Source organism: Papaver somniferum, chromosome 8 (genome assembly GCF_003573695.1).
Source record: "Papaver somniferum cultivar HN1 chromosome 8, ASM357369v1, whole genome shotgun sequence".
In the NCBI taxonomy this organism is placed as follows: domain Eukaryota; kingdom Viridiplantae; phylum Streptophyta; class Magnoliopsida; order Ranunculales; family Papaveraceae; genus Papaver; species Papaver somniferum.
Window position 1 is genome coordinate 30,024,359 of NC_039365.1, and position 23,250 is coordinate 30,047,608.

Below are 23,250 nucleotides of genomic sequence, written 5' to 3' on the forward strand. Positions count from 1 at the left end.
AGTTTTCGGTGTTGCAACTACAAAATGCGTTTTCCTTTAACGCCATTGCACTAGTGGTTAGCAAGGCATAATTTTTATTGCGGGGATATTTTTAAAGAACCGCTGCACTTATCGTCAAGACGTTGAAGAGTTCATATTCTATAAGGTTTACCAGACTTAGCTACCTTGGATGTCCAGAATGAAATGAATCTCGACACACTTGAACAACCTCTTTTTTTCTTTGCGCTTGAGATCTCCCTTTACCTTATAACATGGCAATAATGTAGTTATTTGGGACTTCAGCAGGCAGGTTCATATGTTGTTTTGCAGGAATCTGCATGCCATGACGTGCCACGTTATTTAGAGGGTTTTTATTTCAAGACAGCTGTTTTATGAGATTCATCTTTGATATAATTATAATTTGGTGCTTACAATGTGTGAGATGAAATTTCCCAAGAGAAGTTTCAGAACTTTTCAAACCTGAAGATAATCTTCTGTATTATTACATCCTTATCGGTGGTAACAACTTCAGAACTGTATCCTTTTGGACGAGGCTTACAGTTCTTCGATTAATCATATCCTTGTCCTTGTTGCTAAATCCATTTAGTCACACTCATTCCCTAAGATAAAAAAAAAATCATGGCCTAAATAAAAGTATTGTTTGTATATTTCACTAATCAATCATCTACGATAATATCATCTTATAAATTATTGAGTATGGATCGCCAGATCTCTCTATTATCTAGAAAATTGAGTTGTAAGGAGTTGGATCACCAACATATTAAACTGGCGAGATGGAATGATGAATATAGCGAGTTAGATTGTTGGGGGAGTGTTGAGTCTAGATTGATGGTGGGTGTATGGATGTTGAGTTATAAGGTGAGTAATGATGGATTAGGCGTAGTGATATTTTGATGATGTTTTTCGCTCATTTAGGAATATAGGCTAAGATAATGTGGAAAATTAAGTATGCCAGGTTTTACTACAACCGACATCGAGAATTAGTATTCATGTCATGTACGTGTAAACGTTGTTAATAACTGCCATCCTCATACGTGTGTGGTGCATGTATTTCTTTTTTATCTGATGTTAGAGGGTTGTGTCCGTGTTGAGATACATTGACAAGGTATATAACGCAATTGACTCCCATTTTTCGCGGACACTAAGTAACCATCAAATGGACCATGTTGAAATTCTTAATTGGTTACTACTATTAGAATTAAAAAATATTTCTGACAATGACAAAAAATAAAATAACATGATCATTTGATTTTAAGGAAGCTTATATTTGAAAGATGTGTGTCCTTTATCGCCTGATTAGACTAGGGCTTTCCGCGTTATTATATATATTTGAAGTTGATGCTCTTTAAAGTCGTAATGAATTTCTAGAGAAATTTTGGGTGGATCTGTAAGCATATCTAACGAAGAAATAAATTTTTGGATGCCAGAACTCAACATTTTTTGTTGTAATTTAATAATTCGAGATCGTTAAAATCTTTTGTTACCTCCGCATTTCTAACACTTAGACTTATTGTTTCTATTGTTGTTGTAAGACTTATTTTCTCCCCTTATTGGATGTTCAATGATGCTGTAGCACTAGTGTTACTAAAGCACTCCTCGAGATGTGTACTTTATTGATAACGAGTCTTCGTATTTGACACGTGTACTTTATTGATAACGAGTCTTCGTATTTGACACGTACTTGATGCATGATTCAGCACTTCAATGCTCCAAAATTTGTTGTAAAGTGATTTGGGGGTTGGGTACCTACAAGAACACTCTGATGCTTCAATGAGTAAGAGCTTTATCCAGATTTTATGAGAATGAAATTATTAGAGACAATTTGTACGTTTTGAGTTGGAAATTCACCAAAGTTTATGATTTTATAGGGTGTGTATACAACAATATACACGGACCAAATGTTCTCGGGATTCATCCTTGTCTTAAGGATAGTTAAATTTATATTATCTGTGTATACATAGGTAATGTAAATGTTTATGGACTAGTAGCTAACCGAATTCATCCTACTTTTTAGGTTTTGACTATATATTGAACTAATAACTGACCAGATTCATTCATTTATATTTTTTGAAGTTTGAACAGTACTCGTCCTACTTATCATATTCAATTTTTCTAGTAAATGCAATATGTCTAGTCACTTTTGGAAAGCATATCAACGAATGGGGCTACTAACATTTTGTGGACTTAAAATTAAGTCAAGGGCACGATTATTTATTTTTCCTTAATTTGGTAGGATCTATGACGTGGAGTTGTTTGTGCACCTACCCAACCCACATATAGTTAAATAAAGAAAAAGCGCATCCGAAAGTACGTGTAGAATAATACTCTTTATGTTCCAGAAAAAGCGGATCTTTCACTTTAGATCATAATAGTAAATTTCGGGTCACATTAGCAGATTGGTGGTCATGGTGTGGGCTTTAGGTTATTAAACAATTTATAACACGAGAAAACCACTTGGTGAAGTGGCAAATTTCATGTCACATAATGCAATTTTTGAAGCGTGATGCAAATTTAAGTCTAAAGTTGTTTTCTTCTTAATCTCCAATAACAAGAAATTTTTTTCCACTAAGAACTAATTTTTAATATTATAGAGGAGGATTTTATATTACGATATGTTGACTTGGAGTCACAAGGTAAATCTTGAGCCGCATGACAAATTTTTGATACCCGAAAAGATTCACATTTTAGTTTACAATGACAAACTTTAGGCCACTTCAGGACATGATACGAATTTTGCATGCAAGTTTTTATTTAATGTCCAATATTTGATGAAGTGATACTTTAGAACACAATGTTGTTTATGTGTCCCGGTGCTTATTTTAGTGAAAAGATAAATATATACCAACATACTAGATTTTATGTTACTAAATAATTAGGTAGGAAATGGTAAATTTTGGATTGCAATGTAAAATTCAATAATTAGGTCGAAGTGGTAAATTTAGATTGCAACGTAGTTTCTGCTAGTTTATTATAAGTAACGTGTACGGGTGCACACGGTATGGTTCGACTCGGTTCTTGCCGAGGCCGAGTACCTGTATCTCTCTAGTCTCGGTTCATATTTTCTGGACCGGTACCTGTACCCTGTATCTCGGTTGCGGTACTATTCGGGACCAGTACGGTATCAGGGACGATTCCGGTACTAGTCTCGGTACTTAATTTTTTCCATCCATTTTTTGTTAAAGTGAAGAAAAAAATATAACTCTTCTAGTGCTTATAATTAAGTAGCTCTATTTTATTAACATAGGAGAATTTGTGATGTGGATCACCCTTAGCAATTGTATGATGCTCCAGTATCTAAAAATATAAATAATGAATTTAAGTATCCATGATTTTTTCTGTCTTCGTTAACCAGTATGGCAAAAATACATTTGCTTTGTTTCTGTTTCTTTGGATTTATCAGGTACAACTTCTCCATTGTTTTATTGCTAGTGATAGTTCGAACTTATATTTGATTCACACATTGCCTATACCGGACTTGGAAAATGTCGTAATCCATTTTCCTTGTTCTACTTTCATAGATACTTCTCAGTGTTCACCACATGGTTTCGCAAGTCTCATCGTGCCCCAGAATGTTTTCCTTATTCTTCTTCATCAACAGCAGTAGCCCCAGAATGATTCTACCCGCTCATATTCTGCACTCTAGACTCCTTTCAGTTTTGCCGTTGTTTGCTTCATTTGTTCATCCTACTGTGAAGCAAATGATCCTGTGATGATCAGATGGTAATCGCCCCTAATCAAATAATTAAGGAATCAGAAAAATTGGAAAAGAAAAGAGGTGGTGTTCAGTGAATTGGTATTCCTTCTTAGAGAGAGGAGATGCAAAGAAGAAGGAGAGAAAAAAAAATATGAGAAACCATGTGTCCCTATCTAATTTTTCTATATATACCACATAAGATTAAGCCCCTAACTCTAACGGTTAATATTAGTCGGTACAAAAGGGACGGGACGGTACGGGACATGGATAGGACCGTGTACTTGTACCCCCTAGAGGCCGGTTCTCAATTTTTGGACCGGTACCTGTACCCCCTTCCTCGGTTCGGTACGAAAACAGGTACGGTTCCGCCGGTTCCGGTTGGGTCCGGCTCGGTTCCAGTGCACCCTTAGTCACGTGGAAGATTTTAAAAATCCTAATCAATTTAAGCACATGTTTCCAAATATGATTGAGCAACACCAATTTATTGAGTAGTCTTCTACATCACAATTCACTATGATTCGATAAAATCTTGCTCGCACGTAACTCGAGCCTTGGTATTTTTGATTTAACACCACCACAACAATAAATTGGTCGTGATGTTGCTAGATATTTGGTAAATAGAACCGTTCTCCCCTCTTTCTCCTCTTTCCAAAAACTGGACGAAAGAAAGAAAGAAAAAAATACCTTTGTTCTTCGTTGTTTTCGACTGTGACCTGTCCAGTTTTGATCTGATTTTTAAGATCTTTCGAACAAATCAAGAGTAGTCTTCCCAGTATATATAATTTCCAATAAAACAAATTACTGCCTAACAATTTTTAGGGTTTTATTTTACCTTATCAGTCTGATGGCTTATCTGTGCTATCTAAACTTCTTATATAACAATATTAACGGCGTTTTCTGGTGTTGTCGTTGCAATATTATCAAGTATGTTTTAGGATAAATACAATCAACACTGACAAAAATAAGACCGATTTCAGTCATGATGGCATTTCTTTTTCTTTTATAGAAACCTCTATGCCTCTAACATATATGATGTTGATGAGCAAAAAAAACAACAACAAAACATCGGAAGCCAAAATGGTTTAAAACCGATATCAATTTCTTCAACGAATTGTAACACTTTCATAAAATTTTCGTTTTTTTAGTCACGAGATTTTTAATTTTAATACAAATTCTTTTCCATTTTTTTTTTTTGATATCTTCTCCATTTTCTGATATAATTTCCATCAACAAAACATAATGCATCAATCAAACATGAAGATATGTTTGTTCCACATTGTGGTACCAGTCAAAATAGTTACATTTATTTACATTTGAACCCTCCTGAGCCATGACATATCTCTTTACTTTAACCTTACCTTAAATCTAGTAAAAATAAATGAAATTGAAGCATCTCTCTCCCTAAAATGTCAGAGATAAACAACAAGAAACACTTCACTAAATTCTCAAATCCTCACAAATAACAAACACATTTCAAACAATCTCCTTCTTTTCTTTCTCTCATAATGAACCCTAAAAATGATAATCCCCAAAATCTTCTTCTTCACCAACAAAACCCTAACCCTGTAATACCCGAATCAGAACAACAACAACAACACCATCAGAAACCCCTTATTCATTTCCAGAATCTTCTAGAAGAAGAGAAACAAGACTCCCCCATCCAATCAATTTCTGATATTGTTGCATTTAGAGATGAAGATGAAGAAGAAGTTGATGAATCTGGTGGTGGAAGCCCTAGCTCATCAGATATTGATGATTCTTCTTCACAACATCAAAATCAAGGGATTATTACATCATCTACAATTGTTCCATCTGAATTAAGAACAACGCCAGTTTATATTAACACAGAGCCACATATCTCTTCACAATTTTATACATTTAATCGGGATTCTTATGCATTAATGGTTCAATGCATTTTGGAGAGAAGATTAGCAACAACAGATGAGATTCAGAAAGCTACACCAAGGTCTGTGCTTAAAATATGGAGGTCTGTAAGGAAATATCGCAACGAGGATACCGCTTATCTTACGGCATGGAAACGGATACAAGATAAGTTAAATGCTCATATTGATGCTCATGGTAATCAAGTTTTGTATTTTAAGAATAATGCACAACATTATGTTTCACATGTTAATCAATGGCAAGACATTGTGATGACTTATCATAGTGATGGTGATTTGAAACATTTAGGATTAAAAGAAACTATTGATAGGATCAAACAGATATGGACTGTCGGGGCTAAGTTTTATGGAATTCCCGAGTCTTTTATTAGGGTTTTTGTTAGTTCGTGCCTTGTTTGCAATGGTCCTTCGGGTTCTAGTGGGAAAAATAAAAGATGTAGGTTCGAGTATACTGAAACATTTGAAATACAAGCGAAAGAAGTACCTCAAAGACTTCAGCAGTTAGCTGTAAAACATAAGGTTGTGCTTTGTATTAGACAAAAGTATATCAGGTATAAACCATTTATGGCTGAAGTTAAAGATTATGCATGTCATAGAGAAGGACATCCGTCTACGAAGAAATCGAAGCTTTTGAAGAGGGAACCTTATGCTTCCAAGAGATGCGGATGTGGGTTTAGAATTAGGGCAATTGCTCCGATAGAAAATTATAAAGAGAAAGATAAGACGTTTGTTTATCAGGATGAAGGAATGGCAGTTTTCAAACTTTATGTTGTTCATTCAGGGCATGAACCAGGGCCACTAGATGGAAATGCAAGGATTGTGCACAGAGTTGTTGGGCATAAAGGAGTAGAAATGTTGATGGATCAGGAAATAGTGTATGGAATGAATGAGGATATGGAAACAGTTGCATTTGGTTTGATGGGTAAGGATGATGGTGATTTGCAACTTTCTGTTATGCTTAAAGTGCAGGAGTTAAAAGCTGAGGATGCTTTGTTGGATGGGAAAGTTGGGAAATATCCTCAGGAGCTTTTGGGTCCTTTGTCTCATGAACTGTCTGATATCATTAATAGGCTTCGGAGTATCTTAAAGGATCTGTCTGGGCAAATAATGATAAAGAATATTATCAAGAACAAAGCTTTTTCTCTAGGTGGAGCATCTAAGACTCAATTATATGTCATTGTGCAAATAATGATAAAGAATATAATGAATCTTTGTTTATTCCTCAGTATTGATCTTCCCTGATCCATATTTTTTATGTATATATTGTGCGGATGTCTAGTAACATATCAACGAATTGGGCTACTAAAATTAAGTCAAGGGCACGATTATTTGTTTTTCCTTAATTTGGTAGGATCTATGACGTGGAGTTGTTTGTTCACCTACCCAACCCACATATAGTTAAATAAAGAAAAAGCGCATCAGAAAGTACGTGTAGAATAATACTCTTTCTGTTCCAGAAAAAGCGGACCTTTCACTTTAGATCATAATAGTAAATTTTGGGTCACATTAGCAGATTGGTGGTCATGGTGTGGGCTTTAGGTTATTAAAGAATTTATAACACGAGAAAACTACTTGGTGAAGTGGCAAATTTCATGTCACATAATGCAATTTTTGAAGCGTGATGCAAATTTAAGTCTAAAGTCGTTTTCTACTTAATCTCCAATAATAAGTAATTTTTTTCCACTACGAACTAATTTTTAATATTATAGAGGAGGATTTTATATTACGATATGTTGATTTGGAGTCACAAGATAAATCTTGGGCCGCATGACAAATTTTTGATACCTGAAAAGTTTCAAATTTTAGTTTACAATGACAAACTTTAGGCCAGTTCAGGACATGATACGAATTTTGCATGCAAATTTTTATTTAATGTCCAATATTTGATGAAGTGATACTTTAGAACACAATGTTGTTTATGTGTCCCGGTGCTTATTTTAGTGAAAAGATAAATCTATACCAACATACTAGATTTTAAGTTACTAAATAATTAGGTAGGAAATGGTAAATTTTGGATTGCAATGTAAAATTCATTAATTAGGTCGCAGTGGTAAATTTAGATTGCAACGTAGTTTCTTCTAGTTTATTATAAGTAACGTGTACGGGTGCACATGGTATGGTTCGACTCGGTTCTTGCCGAGGCCGAGTACCTCTCTAGTCTCGGTTCCTATTTTCTGGATCGGTACCTGTACCCTGTATCTCGGTTGCAGTACTATTCGGGACTAGTACGGTATCAGGGACGGTTCTGGTACTAGTCTCGGTACTTAATTTTTTCCATCCGTTTTTTGTTAAAGTGAAGAAAAAAATATAAGTCTTCTAGTGCTTATAATTAAGTAGCTCTATTTTATTAACATAGGAGAATTTGTGATGTGGATCACCCTTAGCAATTGTATGATGCTCCAGTATCTAAAAATATAAATAATGAATTTAAGTATCCATGATTTTTTCTGTCTTCGTTAACCAGTATGGCCAAAATACATTTTCTTTGTTTCTGTTTCTTTGGATTTATCAGGTACAACATCTCCATTGTTTTATTGCTAGTGATAGTTCGAACTTATATTTGATTCACACATTGCCTATATCGGACTTGGAAAATGTCGTAATCCATTTTCCTTGTTCTACTTTCATAGATACTTCTCAGTGTTCACCACATGGTTTCGCAAGTCTCATCGTGCCCCAGAATGTTTTCCTTATTCTTCTTCATCCACAGCAGTAGCCCCAGAATGATTCTACCCTCTCATATTCTGCACTCTAGACTCCTTTCAGTTTTGCCGTTGTTTGCTTCATTTGTTCATCCTACTGTGAAGCAAATGATCCTGTGATGATCAGATGGTAATCGCCCCTAATCAAATAATTAAGGAATAAGAAAAATTTGGTGTTCGGTGAATTGGTGTTCCTTCTTAGAGAGAGGAGATGCAAAGAAGAAGGAGACAAAAAAAAATATGAGAAACCATGTGTCCCTATCTAATTTTTCTATATATACCACATAAGATTAATCCCCTAAATCTAACGGTTAATATTAGTCGGTACAAAAGGGACGGGACGGTAGGGGACATGGATAGGACCGTGTACCTGTACCATCTAGAGGCCGGTTCTCAATTTTTGGACCGGTACCTGTACCCCCTTCCTCGGTTCGGTACGAAAACAGGTACGGTTCCGCCGGTTCCGGTTGGGTCCTGTCGGTCCGGCTAGGTTCCTGTGCACCCTTAGTCACGTGGAAGATTTTAAAATTCCTAATCAATTTAAGCACATGTTTCCAAATATGATTGAGCAACACCAATTTATTGAGTAGTCTTCTACATCACAATTCACAATGATTCGATAAAATCTTGCTCGCACGTAACTCGAGCCTTGGTATTTTTGATTTAACACCACCACAACAATAAATTGGTCGTGATGCTGCTAGATATTTGGTAAATAGAACCGTTCTCCCCTCTTTCTCCTCTTTCCAAAAACTGGACGAAAGAAAGAAAAAAAAAATACCTTTGTTCTTCGTTGTTTTCGATTGTGACTTGTACAGTTTTGATCTGATTTTTCAGATCTTTCGAGCAAATCAAGGGTAGTCTTCCCAGTATATATAATTTCCAATAAAACAAATTACTTCCTAACAATTTTTAGGGATTTATTTTACCTTATCAGTCTGATGGCTTATCTGTGCTATCTAAACTTCTTATATAACAATATTAACGGCGTTTTCTGGTGTTTTCGTTGTAATATTATCAAGTATGTTTTAGGAGAAATACAATCAACACTGACAAAAATAAGACCGATTTCAGTCATGATGATATCAATTTAGGCATTTCTTTTTTTTTTATAGAAACCTCTATGCCTCTAACATATATGATGTTGATGAGCAAAAAAAACAACAACAGAACATCGGAAGCCAAAATGGTTTAAAACCGATATCAATTTCTTCAACGAATTGTAACACTTTCATACAATTTTCGTTTTTTTAGTCACGAGATTTTTAATTTTAATACAAATTCTTTTCCATTTTTTTTTTGATATCTTCTCCATTTTCTGATATAATTTCCATCAACAAAACATAATGCATCAATCAAACATGAAGATATGTTTGTTCCACATTGTGGTACCAGTCAAAATAGTTACATTTGAACCCTCTTGAGCCATGACATATCTCTTTACTTTAACCTTACCTTAAATCTAGTAAAAATAAATGAAATCGAAGCATCTCTCTCCCTAAAATGTCAGAGATAAACAACAAGAAACACTTCACTAAATTCTCAAATCCTCACAAATAACAAACACATTTCAAACAATCTCCTTATTTTCTTTCTCTCAGAATGAACCCTAAAAATGATAATCCCCAAAATCTTCTTCTTCACCAACAAAACCCTAACCCTGTAATACCCGAATCAGAACAAACAACACCATCAGAAACCCCTTATTCATTTCCAGAATCTTCTAGAAGAAGAGAAACAAGACTCCCCCATCCAATCAATTTCTGATATTGTTGTATTTAGAGATGAAGATGAAGAAGAAGTTGATGAATCTGGTGGTGGAAGCCCTAGCTCATCAGATATTGATGATTCTTCTTCTTCACAACATCAAAATCAAGGGATTATTACATCATCTACAATTGTTCCATCTGAATTAAGAACAACGCCAGTTTATATTAACACAGAGCCACATATCTCTTCACAATTTTATACATTTAATCGGGATTCTTATGCATTAATGGTTCAATGCATTTTGGAGAGAAGATTAGCAACAACAGATGAGAATCAGAAAGCTACACCAAGGTCTGTGCTTAAAAGCTGGAGGTCTGTATGGAAAGATCGCAACGAGGATACCGCTTATCTTACGGCATGGAAACGGATACAAGATAAGTTAAATGCTCATATTGATGCTCATGGTAATCAAGTTTTGTATTTTAAGAATAATGCACAACAGTATGTTTCACATGTTAATCAATGGCAAGACATTGTGATGACTTATCATAGTGATGGTGATTTGAAACATTTAGGATTAAAAGAAACTATTGATAGGATCAAACAGATAAGGACTGTCGGGGCTAAGTTTTATGGAATTCCCGAGTCTTTTATTAGGGTTTGTGTTAGTTCGTGCCTTGTTTGCAATGGTCCTTCGGGTTCTACTGGGAAAAATAAAAGACGTAGGTTCGAGTATACTGAAACATTTGAATTACCAGCGAAAGAAGTACCTCAAAGACTTCAGCAGTTAGCTGTAAAACATAAGGTTGTGCTTTGTATTAGACAAAAGTATATCATGTATAAACCATTTATGGCTGAAGTTAAAGATTATGCATGTCATAAAGCAGGACAGTCGTCTACGAAGAAATCGAAGCTTTTGAAGAGGGAACCTTATGCTTCCAAGAGATGCGGATGTGGGTTTAGAATTAGGGCAATTGTTCCGATAGAAAATTATAAAGAGAAAGATAAGACGTTTGTTTATCAGGATGAAGGAATGGCAGTTTTCAAACTTTATGTTGTTCATTCAGGGCATGAACCAGGGCCCCTAGATGGAAATGCAAGGATTGTGCACAGAGTTGTTGGGCATAAAGGAGTAGAAATGTTGATGGATCAGGAAATAGTTTATGGAATGAATGAGGATATGGAAACAGTTGCATTTGGTTTGATGGGTAAGGATGATGGTGATTTGCAACTTTCTGTTATGCTTAAAGTGCAGGAGTTAAAAGCTGAGGCTGCTTTGTTGGATGGGAAAGTTGGGAAATATCCTCAGGAGCTTTTGGGTCCTTTGTCTCAGGAACTGTCTGATATCATTAATAGGCTTCAGAGTATCGGAAAGGATCTGTCTGGGAAAATAATGATAAAGAATATTATCAAGAACAAAGCTTTTTCTCCAGGTGGAGCATCTAAGACTCAATTATATGTCATTGTGCAAATAATGATAAAGAATATAATGAATCTTTGTTTATTCCTCAGTATTGATCTTCCCTGATCCATACTTTTTATGTATATATTGTGCGGATGTCTAGTAACATATCAACGAATTGAGCTACTAAAATTAAGTCAAGGGCACGATTATTTGTTTTTCCTTAATTTGGTAGGATCTATGACGTGGAGTTGTTTGTTCACCTACCCAACCCACATATAGTTAAATAAAGAAAAGCGCATCCGAAAGTACGTGTAGAATAATACTCTTTCTGTTCCAGAAAAAGCGGACCTTTCACTTTAGATCATAATAGTAAATTTTGGGTCACATTAGCAGATTGGTGGTCATGGTGTGGGCTTTAGGTTATTAAACAATTTATAACACGAGAAAACTACTTGGTGAAGTGGAAAATTTCATGTCACATAATGCAATTTTTGAAGCGTGATGCAAATTTAAGTCTAAAGTTGTTTTCTTCTTAATCTCCAATAATAAGTAATTTTTTTCCACTACGAACTAATTTTTAATATTATAGAGGAGGATTTTATATTACGATATGTTGATTTGGAGTCACAAGATAAATCTTGGGCCGCATGACAAATTTTTGATACCTGAAAAGTTTCAAATTTTAGTTTACAATGACAAACTTTAGGCCAGTTCAGGACATGATACGAATTTTGCATGCAAATTTTTATTTAATGTCCAATATTTGATGAAGTGATACTTTAGAACACAATGTTGTTTATGTGTCCCGGTGCTTATTTTAGTGAAAAGATAAATCTATACCAACATACTAGATTTTAAGTTACTAAATAATTAGGTAGGAAATGGTAAATTTTGGATTGCAATGTAAAATTCATTAATTAGGTCGCAGTGGTAAATTTAGATTGCAACGTAGTTTCTTCTAGTTTATTATAAGTAACGTGTACGGGTGCACATGGTATGGTTCGACTCGGTTCTTGCCGAGGCCGAGTACCTCTCTAGTCTCGGTTCCTATTTTCTGGATCGGTACCTGTACCCTGTATCTCGGTTGCAGTACTATTCGGGACTAGTACGGTATCAGGGACGGTTCTGGTACTAGTCTCGGTACTTAATTTTTTCCATCCGTTTTTTGTTAAAGTGAAGAAAAAAATATAAGTCTTCTAGTGCTTATAATTAAGTAGCTCTATTTTATTAACATAGGAGAATTTGTGATGTGGATCACCCTTAGCAATTGTATGATGCTCCAGTATCTAAAAATATAAATAATGAATTTAAGTATCCATGATTTTTTCTGTCTTCGTTAACCAGTATGGCCAAAATACATTTTCTTTGTTTCTGTTTCTTTGGATTTATCAGGTACAACATCTCCATTGTTTTATTGCTAGTGATAGTTCGAACTTATTTGATTCACACATTGCCTATATCGGACTTGGAAAATGTCGTAATCCATTTTCCTTGTTCTACTTTCATAGATACTTCTCAGTGTTCACCACATGGTTTCGCAAGTCTCATCGTGCCCCAGAATGTTTTCCTTATTCTTCTTCATCCACAGCAGTAGCCCCAGAATGATTCTACCCTCTCATATTCTGCACTCTAGACTCCTTTCAGTTTTGCCGTTGTTTGCTTCATTTGTTCATCCTACTGTGAAGCAAATGATCCTGTGATGATCAGATGGTAATCGCCCCTAATCAAATAATTAAGGAATAAGAAAAATTTGGTGTTCGGTGAATTGGTGTTCCTTCTTAGAGAGAGGAGATGCAAAGAAGAAGGAGACAAAAAAAAATATGAGAAACCATGTGTCCCTATCTAATTTTTCTATATATACCACATAAGATTAATCCCCTAAATCTAACGGTTAATATTAGTCGGTACAAAAGGGACGGGACGGTAGGGGACATGGATAGGACCGTGTACCTGTACCATCTAGAGGCCGGTTCTCAATTTTTGGACCGGTACCTGTACCCCCTTCCTCGGTTCGGTACGAAAACAGGTACGGTTCCGCCGGTTCCGGTTGGGTCCTGTCGGTCCGGCTAGGTTCCTGTGCACCCTTAGTCACGTGGAAGATTTTAAAATTCCTAATCAATTTAAGCACATGTTTCCAAATTGATTGAGCAACACCAATTTATTGAGTAGTCTTCTACATCACAATTCACAATGATTCGATAAAATCTTGCTCGCACGTAACTCGAGCCTTGGTATTTTTGATTTAACACACCACAACAATAAATTGGTCGTGATGCTGCTAGATATTTGGTAAATAGAACCGTTCTCCCCTCTTTCCTCTCTTTCCAAAAACTGGACGAAAGAAAGAAAAAAAAATACCTTTGTTCTTCGTTGTTTTCGATTGTGACTTGTACAGTTTTGATCTGATTTTTCAGATCTTTCGAGCAAATCAAGGGTAGTCTTCCCAGTATATATAATTTCCAATAAAACAAATTACTTCCTAACAATTTTTAGGGATTTATTTTACCTTATCAGTCTGATGGCTTATCTGTGCTATCTAAACTTCTTATATAACAATATTAACGGCGTTTTCTGGTGTTTTCGTTGTAATATTATCAAGTATGTTTTAGGAGAAATACAATCAACACTGACAAAAATAAGACCGATTTCAGTCATGATGATATCAATTTAGGCATTTCTTTTTTTTTATAGAAACCTCTATGCCTCTAACATATATGATGTTGATGAGCAAAAAAACAACAACAGAACATCGGAAGCCAAAATGGTTTAAAACCGATATCAATTTCTTCAACGAATTGTAACACTTTCATACAATTTTCGTTTTTTTAGTCACGAGATTTTTAATTTTAATACAAATTCTTTTCCATTTTTTTTTTGATATCTTCTCCATTTTCTGATATAATTTCCATCAACAAAACATAATGCATCAATCAAACATGAAGATATGTTTGTTCCACATTGTGGTACCAGTCAAAATAGTTACATTTGAACCCTCTGAGCCATGACATATCTCTTTACTTTAACCTTACCTTAAATCTAGTAAAAATAAATGAAATCGAAGCATCTCTCTCCCTAAAATGTCAGAGATAAACAACAAGAAACACTTCACTAAATTCTCAAATCCTCACAAATAACAAACACATTTCAAACAATCTCCTTATTTTTTCTCTCTCAGAATGAACCCTAAAAATGATAATCCCCAAAATCTTCTTCTTCACCAACAAAACCCTAACCCTGTAATACCCGAATCAGAACAAAACAACACCATCAGAAACCCCTTATTCATTTCCAGAATCTTCTAGAAGAAGAGAAACAAGACTCCCCCATCCAATCAATTTCTGATATTGTTGTATTTAGAGATGAAGATGAAGAAGAAGTTGATGAATCTGGTGGTGGAAGCCCTAGCTCATCAGATATTGATGATTCTTCTTCTTCACAACATCAAAATCAAGGGATTATTACATCATCTACAATTGTTCCATCTGAATTAAGAACAACGCCAGTTTTATATTAACACAGAGCCACATATCTCTTCACAATTTTATACATTTAATCGGGATTCTTATGCATTAATGGTTCAATGCATTTTGGAGAGAAGATTAGCAACAACAGATGAGAATCAGAAAGCTACACCAAGGTCCTGTGCTTAAAAGCTGGAGGGTCTGTATGGAAAGATCGCAACGAGGATACCGCTTATCTTACGGCATGGAAACGGATACAAGATAAGTTAAATGCTCATATTGATGCTCATGGTAATCAAGTTTTGTATTTTAAGAATAATGCACAACAGTATGTTTCACATGTAATCAATGGCAAGACATTGTGATGACTTATCATAGTGATGGTGATTTGAAACATTTAGGATTAAAGAAACTATTGATAGGATCAAACAGATAATGGACTGTCGGGGCTAAGTTTTATGGAATTCCCGAGTCTTTTATTAGGGTTTGTGTTAGTTCGTGCCTTGTTTGCAATGGTCCTTCGGGTTCTACTGGGAAAAATAAAAGACGTAGTTCGAGTATACTGAAACATTGAATTACCAGCGAAAGAAGTACCTCAAAGACTTCAGCAGTTAGCTGTAAAACATAAGGTTGTGCTTTGTATTAGACAAAATTATATCATGTATAAACCATTTATGGCTGAAGTTAAAGATTATGCATGTCATAAAGCAGGACAGTCGTCTACGAAGAAATCGAAGCTTTTGAAGAGGGAACCTTATGCTTCCAAGATGCGGATGTGGGTTAGAATTAGGGCAATTGTTCCGATAGAAAATTATAAAGAGAAAGATAAGACGTTTGTTTATCAGGATGAAGGAATGGCAGTTTTCAAACTTTATGTGTTCATTCAGGGCATGAACCAGGGCCCTAGATGGAAATGCAAGGATTTGCACAGAGTTGTTGGCATAAAGGAGTAGAAATGTTGATGGATCAGGAAATAGTTTATGGAATGAATGAGGATATGGAAACAGTTTGCATTTGGTTTGATGGGTAAGGATGATGGTGATTTGCAACTTTCTGTTATGCTTAAAGTGCAGGAGTTAAAAGGCTGAGGCTGCTTTGTTGGATGGGAAAGTTGGGAAATATCCTCAGGAGCTTTTTGGGTCCTTTGTCTCAGAACTGTCTGATATCATTAATAGGCTTCAGAGTTCGGAAAGGATCTGTCTGGGAAAATAATGATAAAGAATATTATCAAGAACAAAGCTTTTTTCTCCAGGTGGAGCATCTAAGACTCAATTATATGTCATTGTGCAATAATGATAAAGAATATAATGAATCTTTGTTTATTCCTCAGTATTGATCTTCCTGATCCATACTTTTATGTATATATTGTGCGGATGTCTAGTACAATCAACGAATTGAGCTACTAAAATTAAAGTCAAGGGGCACGATTATTTTTTTTCCTTAATTTGGTAGGATCTATGACGTGGAGTTGTTTTTGTTCACCTACCCAACCCACATATAGTTAAATAAAGAAAAGCGCATCCGAAAGTACGTGTAGAATAATACTCTTTCTGTTCCAGAAAAAGCGGACCTTTCACTTTAGATCATAATAGTAAATTTTGGGTCACATTAGCAGATTGGTGGTCATGGTGTGGGCTTTAGGTTATTAAACAATTTATAACACGAGAAAACTACTTGGTGAAGTGGAAAATTTCATGTCACATAATGCAATTTTTGAAGCGTGATGCAAATTTAAGTCTAAAGTTGTTTTCTTCTTAATCTCCAATAATAAGTAATTTTTTTCCACTACGAACTAATTTTTAATATTATAGAGGAGGATTTTATATTACGATATGTTGATTTGGAGTCACAAGGTAAATCTTGGGCCGCATGACAAATTTTTGATACCTGAAAAGTTTCACATTTTAGTTTACAATAACAAACTTTAGGCCAGTTCAGGACATGATACGAATTTTGCATGCAAGTTTTTATTTAATGTCCAATATTTGATGAAGTGATACTTTAGAACACAATGTTGTTTATGTGTCCCGGTGCTTATTTCAGTGAAAAGATAAATCTATACCAACATACTAGATTTTATGTTACTAAATAATTAGGTAGGAAATGGTAAATTTTGGATTGCAATGTAAAATTCAATAATTAGGTCGAAGTGGTAAATTTAGATTGCAACGTAGTTTCTGCTAGTTTATTATAAGTAACTTGTACGGGTGCACACGGTATGGTTCGACTCGGTTCTTGCCGAGGCCGAGTACCTGTACTTCTCTAGTCTCGGTTCCTATTTTCTGGATCGGTACCTGTACCCTGTATCTCGGTTGCGGTACTATTCGGGACCAGTACGGTATTAAGGACGGTTCTGGTACTAGTCTCGGTACTTAATTTTTTCCATCCATTTTTTGTTAAAGTGAAGAAAAAAATATAACTCTTCTAGTGCTTATAATTAAGTAGCTCTATTTTATTAACATAGGAGAATTTGTGATGTGGATCACCCTTAGCAATTGTATGATGCTCCAGTATCTAAAAATATAAATAATGAATTTAAGTATCCATGATTTTTTCTGTCTTCGTTAACCAGTATGGCCAAAATACATTTTCTTTGTTTCTGTTTCTTTGGATTTATCAGGTACAACTTCTCCATTGTTTTATTGCTAGTGATAGTTCGAAATATATTTGATTCACACATTGCCTATACCGGACTTGGAAAATGTCGTAATCCATTTTCCTTGTTCTACTTTCATAGATACTTCTCAGTGTTCACCACATGGTTTCGCAAGTCTCATCGTGCCCCAGAATGTTTTCCTTATTCTTATTCATCCACAGCAGTAGCCCCAGAATGATTCTACCCGCTCATATTCTGCACTCTAGACTCCTTTCAGTTTTGCCGTTGTTTGCTTCATTTGTTCATCCTACTGTGAAGCAAATGATCCTGTGATGATCAGATGGTAATCGCCCCTAATCAAATAATTAAGGAATAAGAAAAATTGGAAAATAAAAGAGGTGGTGTTCGGTGAATTGGTGTTCCTTCTTAGAGAGAGGAGATGCAAAGAAGAAGAAGAGAAAAAAAAAATGAGAAACCACGTGTCCCTATATAATTTTTCTATATATACCACATAAGATTAAGCCCCTAAATCTAACAGTTAATATTAGTCGGTACAAAAGGGACGGGACGGTACGGGACATGGATAGGACCGTGTACCTGTACCCCTAGAGGCCGGTTCTCAAATTTTGGACCGATACCTGTACCCCCTTCCTCGGTTCGGTACGAAAACAGGTAAGGTTCCGCCGGTTCCGGTTGGGTCCTGTCGGTCCGGCTCGGTTCCTGTGCACCCTTAGTCACGTGGAAGATTTTAAAAATCCTAATAATTTAAGCACATGTTTCCAAATATGAGTGAGCAACACCAATTTATTGAGTAGTCTTCTACATCACAATTCACTATGATTCGATAAAATCTTGCTCGCACGTAACTCGAGCCTTGGTATTTTTGATTTAACACCACCACAACAATAAATTGGTCGTGATGCTGCTAGATATTTGGTAAATAGAACCGTTCTCCCCTCATTCTCCTCTTTCCAAAAACTGGACGAAAGAAAGAAAGAAAAAAATACCTTTGTTCTTCGTTGTTATCGACTGTGACCTGTCCAGTTTTGATCTGATTTTTCAGATCTTTCGAACAAATCAAGAGTAGTCTTCCCAGTATATATAATTTCCAATAAAACAAATTACTGCCTAACAATTTTTAGGGTTTTATTTTACCTTATCAGTCTGATGGCTTATCTGTGCTATCTAAACTTCTTATATAACAATATTAACGGCGTTTTCTGGTGTTGTCGATGCAATATTATCAAGTATGTTTTAGGAGAAATACAATCAACACTGACAAAAATAAGACCGATTTCAGTCATGATGATATCAATTTAGGCATTTCTTTTTCTTTTATAGAAACCTCTATGCCTCTAACATATATGATGTTGATGAGCAAAAAAAACAACAACAGAACATCGGAAGCCAAAATGATTTAAAACCGATATCAATTTCTTCAACGAATTGTAACACTTTCATACAATTTTCGTTTTTTTAGTCACGAGATTTGTAATTTTAATACAAATTCTTTTCCATTTTTTCTTTTGATATCTTCTCCATTTTCTGATATAATTTCCATCAACAAAACATAATGCATCAATCAAACATGAATATATGTTTGTTCCACATTGTGGTACCAGTCAAAATAGTTACATTTATTTATATTTGAACCCTCCTAAGCCATGACATATCTCTTTACTTTAACCTTACCTTAAATCTAGTAAAAATAAATGAAATCGAAGCATCTCTCTCTTCCTAAAATGTCAGAGATAAACAACAAGAAACACTTCACTAAATTCTCAAATCCTCACAAATAACAAACACATTTCAAACAATCTCCTTCTTTTCTTTCTCTCAGAATGAACCCTAAAAATGATAATCCCCAAAATCTTCTTCTTCACCAACAAAACCCTAACCCTGTAATACCCGAATCAGAACAACAACAACACCATCAGAAACCCCTTATTCATTTCCAGAATCTTCTAGAAGAAGAGAAACAAGACTCCCCCATCCAATCAATTTCTGATATTGTTGTATTTAGAGATGAAGATGAAGAAGAAGTTGATGAATCTGGTGGTGGAAGCCCTAGCTCATCAGATATTGATGATTCTTCTTCTTCACAACATCAAAATCAAGGGATTATTACATCATCTACAATTGTTCCATCTGAATTAAGAACAACGCCAGTTTATATTAACACAGAGCCACATATCTCTTCACAATTTTATACATTTAATCGGGATTCTTATGCATTAATGGTTCAATGCATTTTGGAGAGAAGATTAGCAACAACAGATGAGATTCAGAAAGCTACACCAAGGTCTGTGCTTAAAAGCTGGAGGTCTGTATGGAAAGATCGCAACGAGGATACCGCTTATCTTACGGCATGGAAACGGATACAAGATAAGTTAAATGCTCATATTGATGCTCATGGTAATCAAGTTTTGTATTTTAAGAATAACGCACAACAGTATGTTTCACATGTTAATCAATGGCAAGACATTGTGATGACTTATCATAGTGATGGTGATTTGAAACATTTAGGATTAAAAGAAACTATTGATAGGATCAAACAGATATGGACTGTCGGGGCTAAGTTTTATGGAATTCCCGAGTCTTTTATTAGGGTTTGTGTTAGTTCGTGCCTTGTTTGCAATGGTCCTTCGGGTTCTAGTGGGAAAAATAAAAGACGTAGGTTCGAGTATACTGAAACATTTGAATTACCAGCGAAAGAAGTACCTCAAAGACTTCAGCAGTTAGCTGTAAAACATAAGGTTGTGCTTTGTATTAGACAAAAGTATATCAGGTATAAACCATTTATGGCTGAAGTTAAAGATTATGCATGTCATAGAGCAGGACAGCCGTCTACGAAGAAATCGAAGCTTTTGAAGAGGGAACCTTATGCTTCCAAGAGATGCGGATGTGGGTTTAGAATTAGGGCAATTGTTCCGATAGAAAATTATAAAGAGAAAGATAAGACGTTTGTTTATCAGGATGAAGGAATGGCGGTTTTCAAACTTTATGCTGTTCATTCAGGGCATGAACCAGGGCCACTAGATGGAAATGCAAGGATTGTGCACAGAGTTGTTGGGCATAAAGGAGTAGAAATGTTGATGGATCAGGAAATAGTGTATGGAATGAATGAGGATATGGAAACAGTTGCATTTGGTTTGATGGGTAAGGATGATGGTGATTTGCAACTTTCTGTTATGCTTAAAGTGCAGGAGTTAAAAGCTGAGGCTGCTTTGTTGGATGGGAAAGTTGGGAAATATCCTCAGGAGCTTTTGGGTCCTTTGTCTCAGGAACTGTCTGATATCATTAATAGGCTTCGGAGTATCGGAGAGGATCTGTCTGGGCCAGTTGAATTGCATATTGATAAGCAGCAGTCTGATGATGTGTTAGTGGAAGCGAGTGATCTCGCTCATTGGGGTGATCATGAACATGATCATATGTATGGGGATGGAAAGGACGCTGATTTGATTGAGGATGATGAAGATAGTTTCAGACAGCCACTTGACGATGTTGTACCATGGGATCAGATGAGAGCGGATTGTAGGAGTAGGAAGAGTTTATTGAGCGAGAATTGTAAACCCGACAAATGGTTGAAGGATACTTGTGGTGAATTTGATGAGAAGAGCATCCTAGATTGTGAGGATTCCAAGTTGATAAAGCCTTCAAGTCACGACGGTACAACAATAATGACAGATTCTGGTCTAGTTGGTATACAGGTGGACAGTTTCTATCCCGAGAGTTCAAAGTGGTACGATTCTCCCTGCAGTTTGGATCCTAGTGCAGACTGTGGGGATAATGGATTCAGACCTGGGGAGATCCTGTAAGTCATAAACCTAAACCCACTCCTAGCTTGTTTATACTGTATAAGGTGCCATATGCCCCTCTCTTAATGTTGACAGTGGGGTTGTAAATTGTATATACGGAAGCTCAGAACCTGCCACACATGCTTTTGGTGTTGTTACAATGTGGTGGTTCCGTAAATTGTGCTGTTGGCTTCCTGCACAGGTTTTCACCTTTTAACCCTTTCTTATTATATTCTGATTTTATGTCGACTCTTCCAACAATGCACATAATGATTTTTATTTTATTTTTACCTTTCTTTAATGTCCAAATGTTGGTTGTTATGCTATTTGGTTCCCTTGATTATATTAAAATTATATTTGCATCTACATGGAAAATATTCTTTATGCTGTGGAGTCTAGTCTTCCACATGCTAGTAATCACCATCCGGACATCTTATATTTGAATGGACACTCTGTGTCGCAGGACATTCATTCGTTTGCATGTACAAATAGCTATAGAGACAAATTCTTTGTTCAAGATGGGTTGATTATAGATGGTACAAGTATCAAGTAGTTGTGTGGATCTTCACAAAACTTCAGTTGCACTGCTGCATGTTTTATTCTCAAATTCAACTGGTTATCTGTGCATAGTTCACAGTTTTACATATTTTTATTTTTCTTTGCATAAATGGGAGAGGAAGTTGTGCCCTTTTATAGCTTAAGGATGAAGATGCTAACTGTTAGTTGAGTGTGGCTCAGCCTTGCACTTTCACCAATCTGTGTACAGTATCACATTCTTATTCTAAACCTCGTCCAGATAGCTATAATGTAAAAGAGCGAGAGCCATTTTTGTACATGAGTAATAAAAATCTGGAGGAACTGTTAAAAACTCATTCTGGTACCCATAATGTCCATTTGTTGGTTGTGTTTGCTATTTGTTGCTCTTAGTTATTTTAAGATTATACTTGCATCTAGGTGGGAATATTCTATATGCTGCAGTGTCTGTAGTCTTCCACGTGCTAGTTGACTCCGCGTATTTGCATACACGAGTAGCTATAGAGACATATTCGTTGTTCAAGTAGGGCAGTTTACACAAGTATTTTCTATATCTGCAAATGCAAGTAGTTGTAGAGATATCTTCACAAAGATCTCAGTTGCACCGCTGAAAATTATATGCTCAAACAGATGTTCCAGTTTGGGTGGTTATGTGTCCACTTTCACGGTTTTACATTATTTCTTTTTGCATACACAAGAGGAAAAATTGTGCTCTTGATAGCTTAAGGATGAAGATATCAACTGTTAAGCTGAGAGCGACTCAACCTTACCATGAGGTTATCTTGGATTAACCTTCACTAATTTGTCTACAGTATCCATTTTTATTCTGTACCTCATGCACGATTCTATACAGTATTAAATCTAGAGAGAGGCCCATTTTTGTGCATAAAAGTAAAAAGCTGTAGGAAGTGTTAAAGATTATAACTTTAGAATAAACACTTAAGTAACACGCCTTTCAGATCTTTAATTATTTGCCTCAAGTTTTGAAGTCAACTGCTCATTGAGAGACACTCATGCAAATTTATTTTGAGACTTTCTGTACTAACTCAGATTTTGTTCTTTGGTTTGACTCATGTATCTCTGTAGTCCATGCAGAATATATCTTATCGATTTTGTCAGAACCTCTAAGTATAGGATATCTTCCCATGCTGACATATGATGATGATCTCTTTCTTATGGCCTTAATCTATTATTCGCATAGTTTGATAAATTTGGGTTTCTTGAAGATGCAGTTGATAAGTTTTCTTCAACTCTGCAGATACTAATGCAAAAACCTTCAAGTTTATAAGCCAACTGCTATTTTACTAGATCTTCCTAGACATCTTTTTTTGTGGTTGCAACTTCTTAATCTCTATCTGTTACATGCACAAGAAAAAAGAGTGAAAATGAAAGAATAAAGGTACTCTTCATTAAGCTGTACCATTTTGAAGCCTGTATCTACAGATGGAAA

The 23,250-nt window shown here is 35.6% G+C and overlaps 1 protein-coding gene and 1 pseudogene across 1 annotated transcript; both read left to right on the plus strand.

The window, feature by feature from the left end:
• Positions 1-5,199: 5,199 nt before the first annotated feature.
• LOC113305334 lies at positions 5,200-21,556 on the plus strand. The gene is made up of 3 exons (XM_026554392.1): positions 5,200-6,768; positions 9,976-11,363; positions 20,777-21,556. The coding sequence occupies exons 1-3, from the start codon at positions 5,200-5,202 to the stop codon at positions 21,285-21,287; spliced, it is 3,468 nt and encodes a 1,155-aa protein (XP_026410177.1). The 3' UTR covers positions 21,288-21,556.
• LOC113301954 lies at positions 13,345-16,085 on the plus strand (annotated as a pseudogene).
• Positions 21,557-23,250: the final 1,694 nt, after the last annotated feature.

Coding starts and splice junctions, on each gene's coding strand:
- LOC113305334 (XM_026554392.1), top strand. CDS start 5,200: ATGAACCCTAAAAATGATAATCCCCAAAATCTTCTTCTTCACCAACAA. Junction 6,769..9,975: donor CATCTAAGACTCAATTATAT/GTCATTGTGCAA, acceptor TACCCGAATCAG/AACAAACAACACCATCAGAA. Junction 11,364..20,776: donor CTGTCTGATATCATTAATAG/GCTTCAGAGTAT, acceptor TATCATTAATAG/GCTTCGGAGTATCGGAGAGG.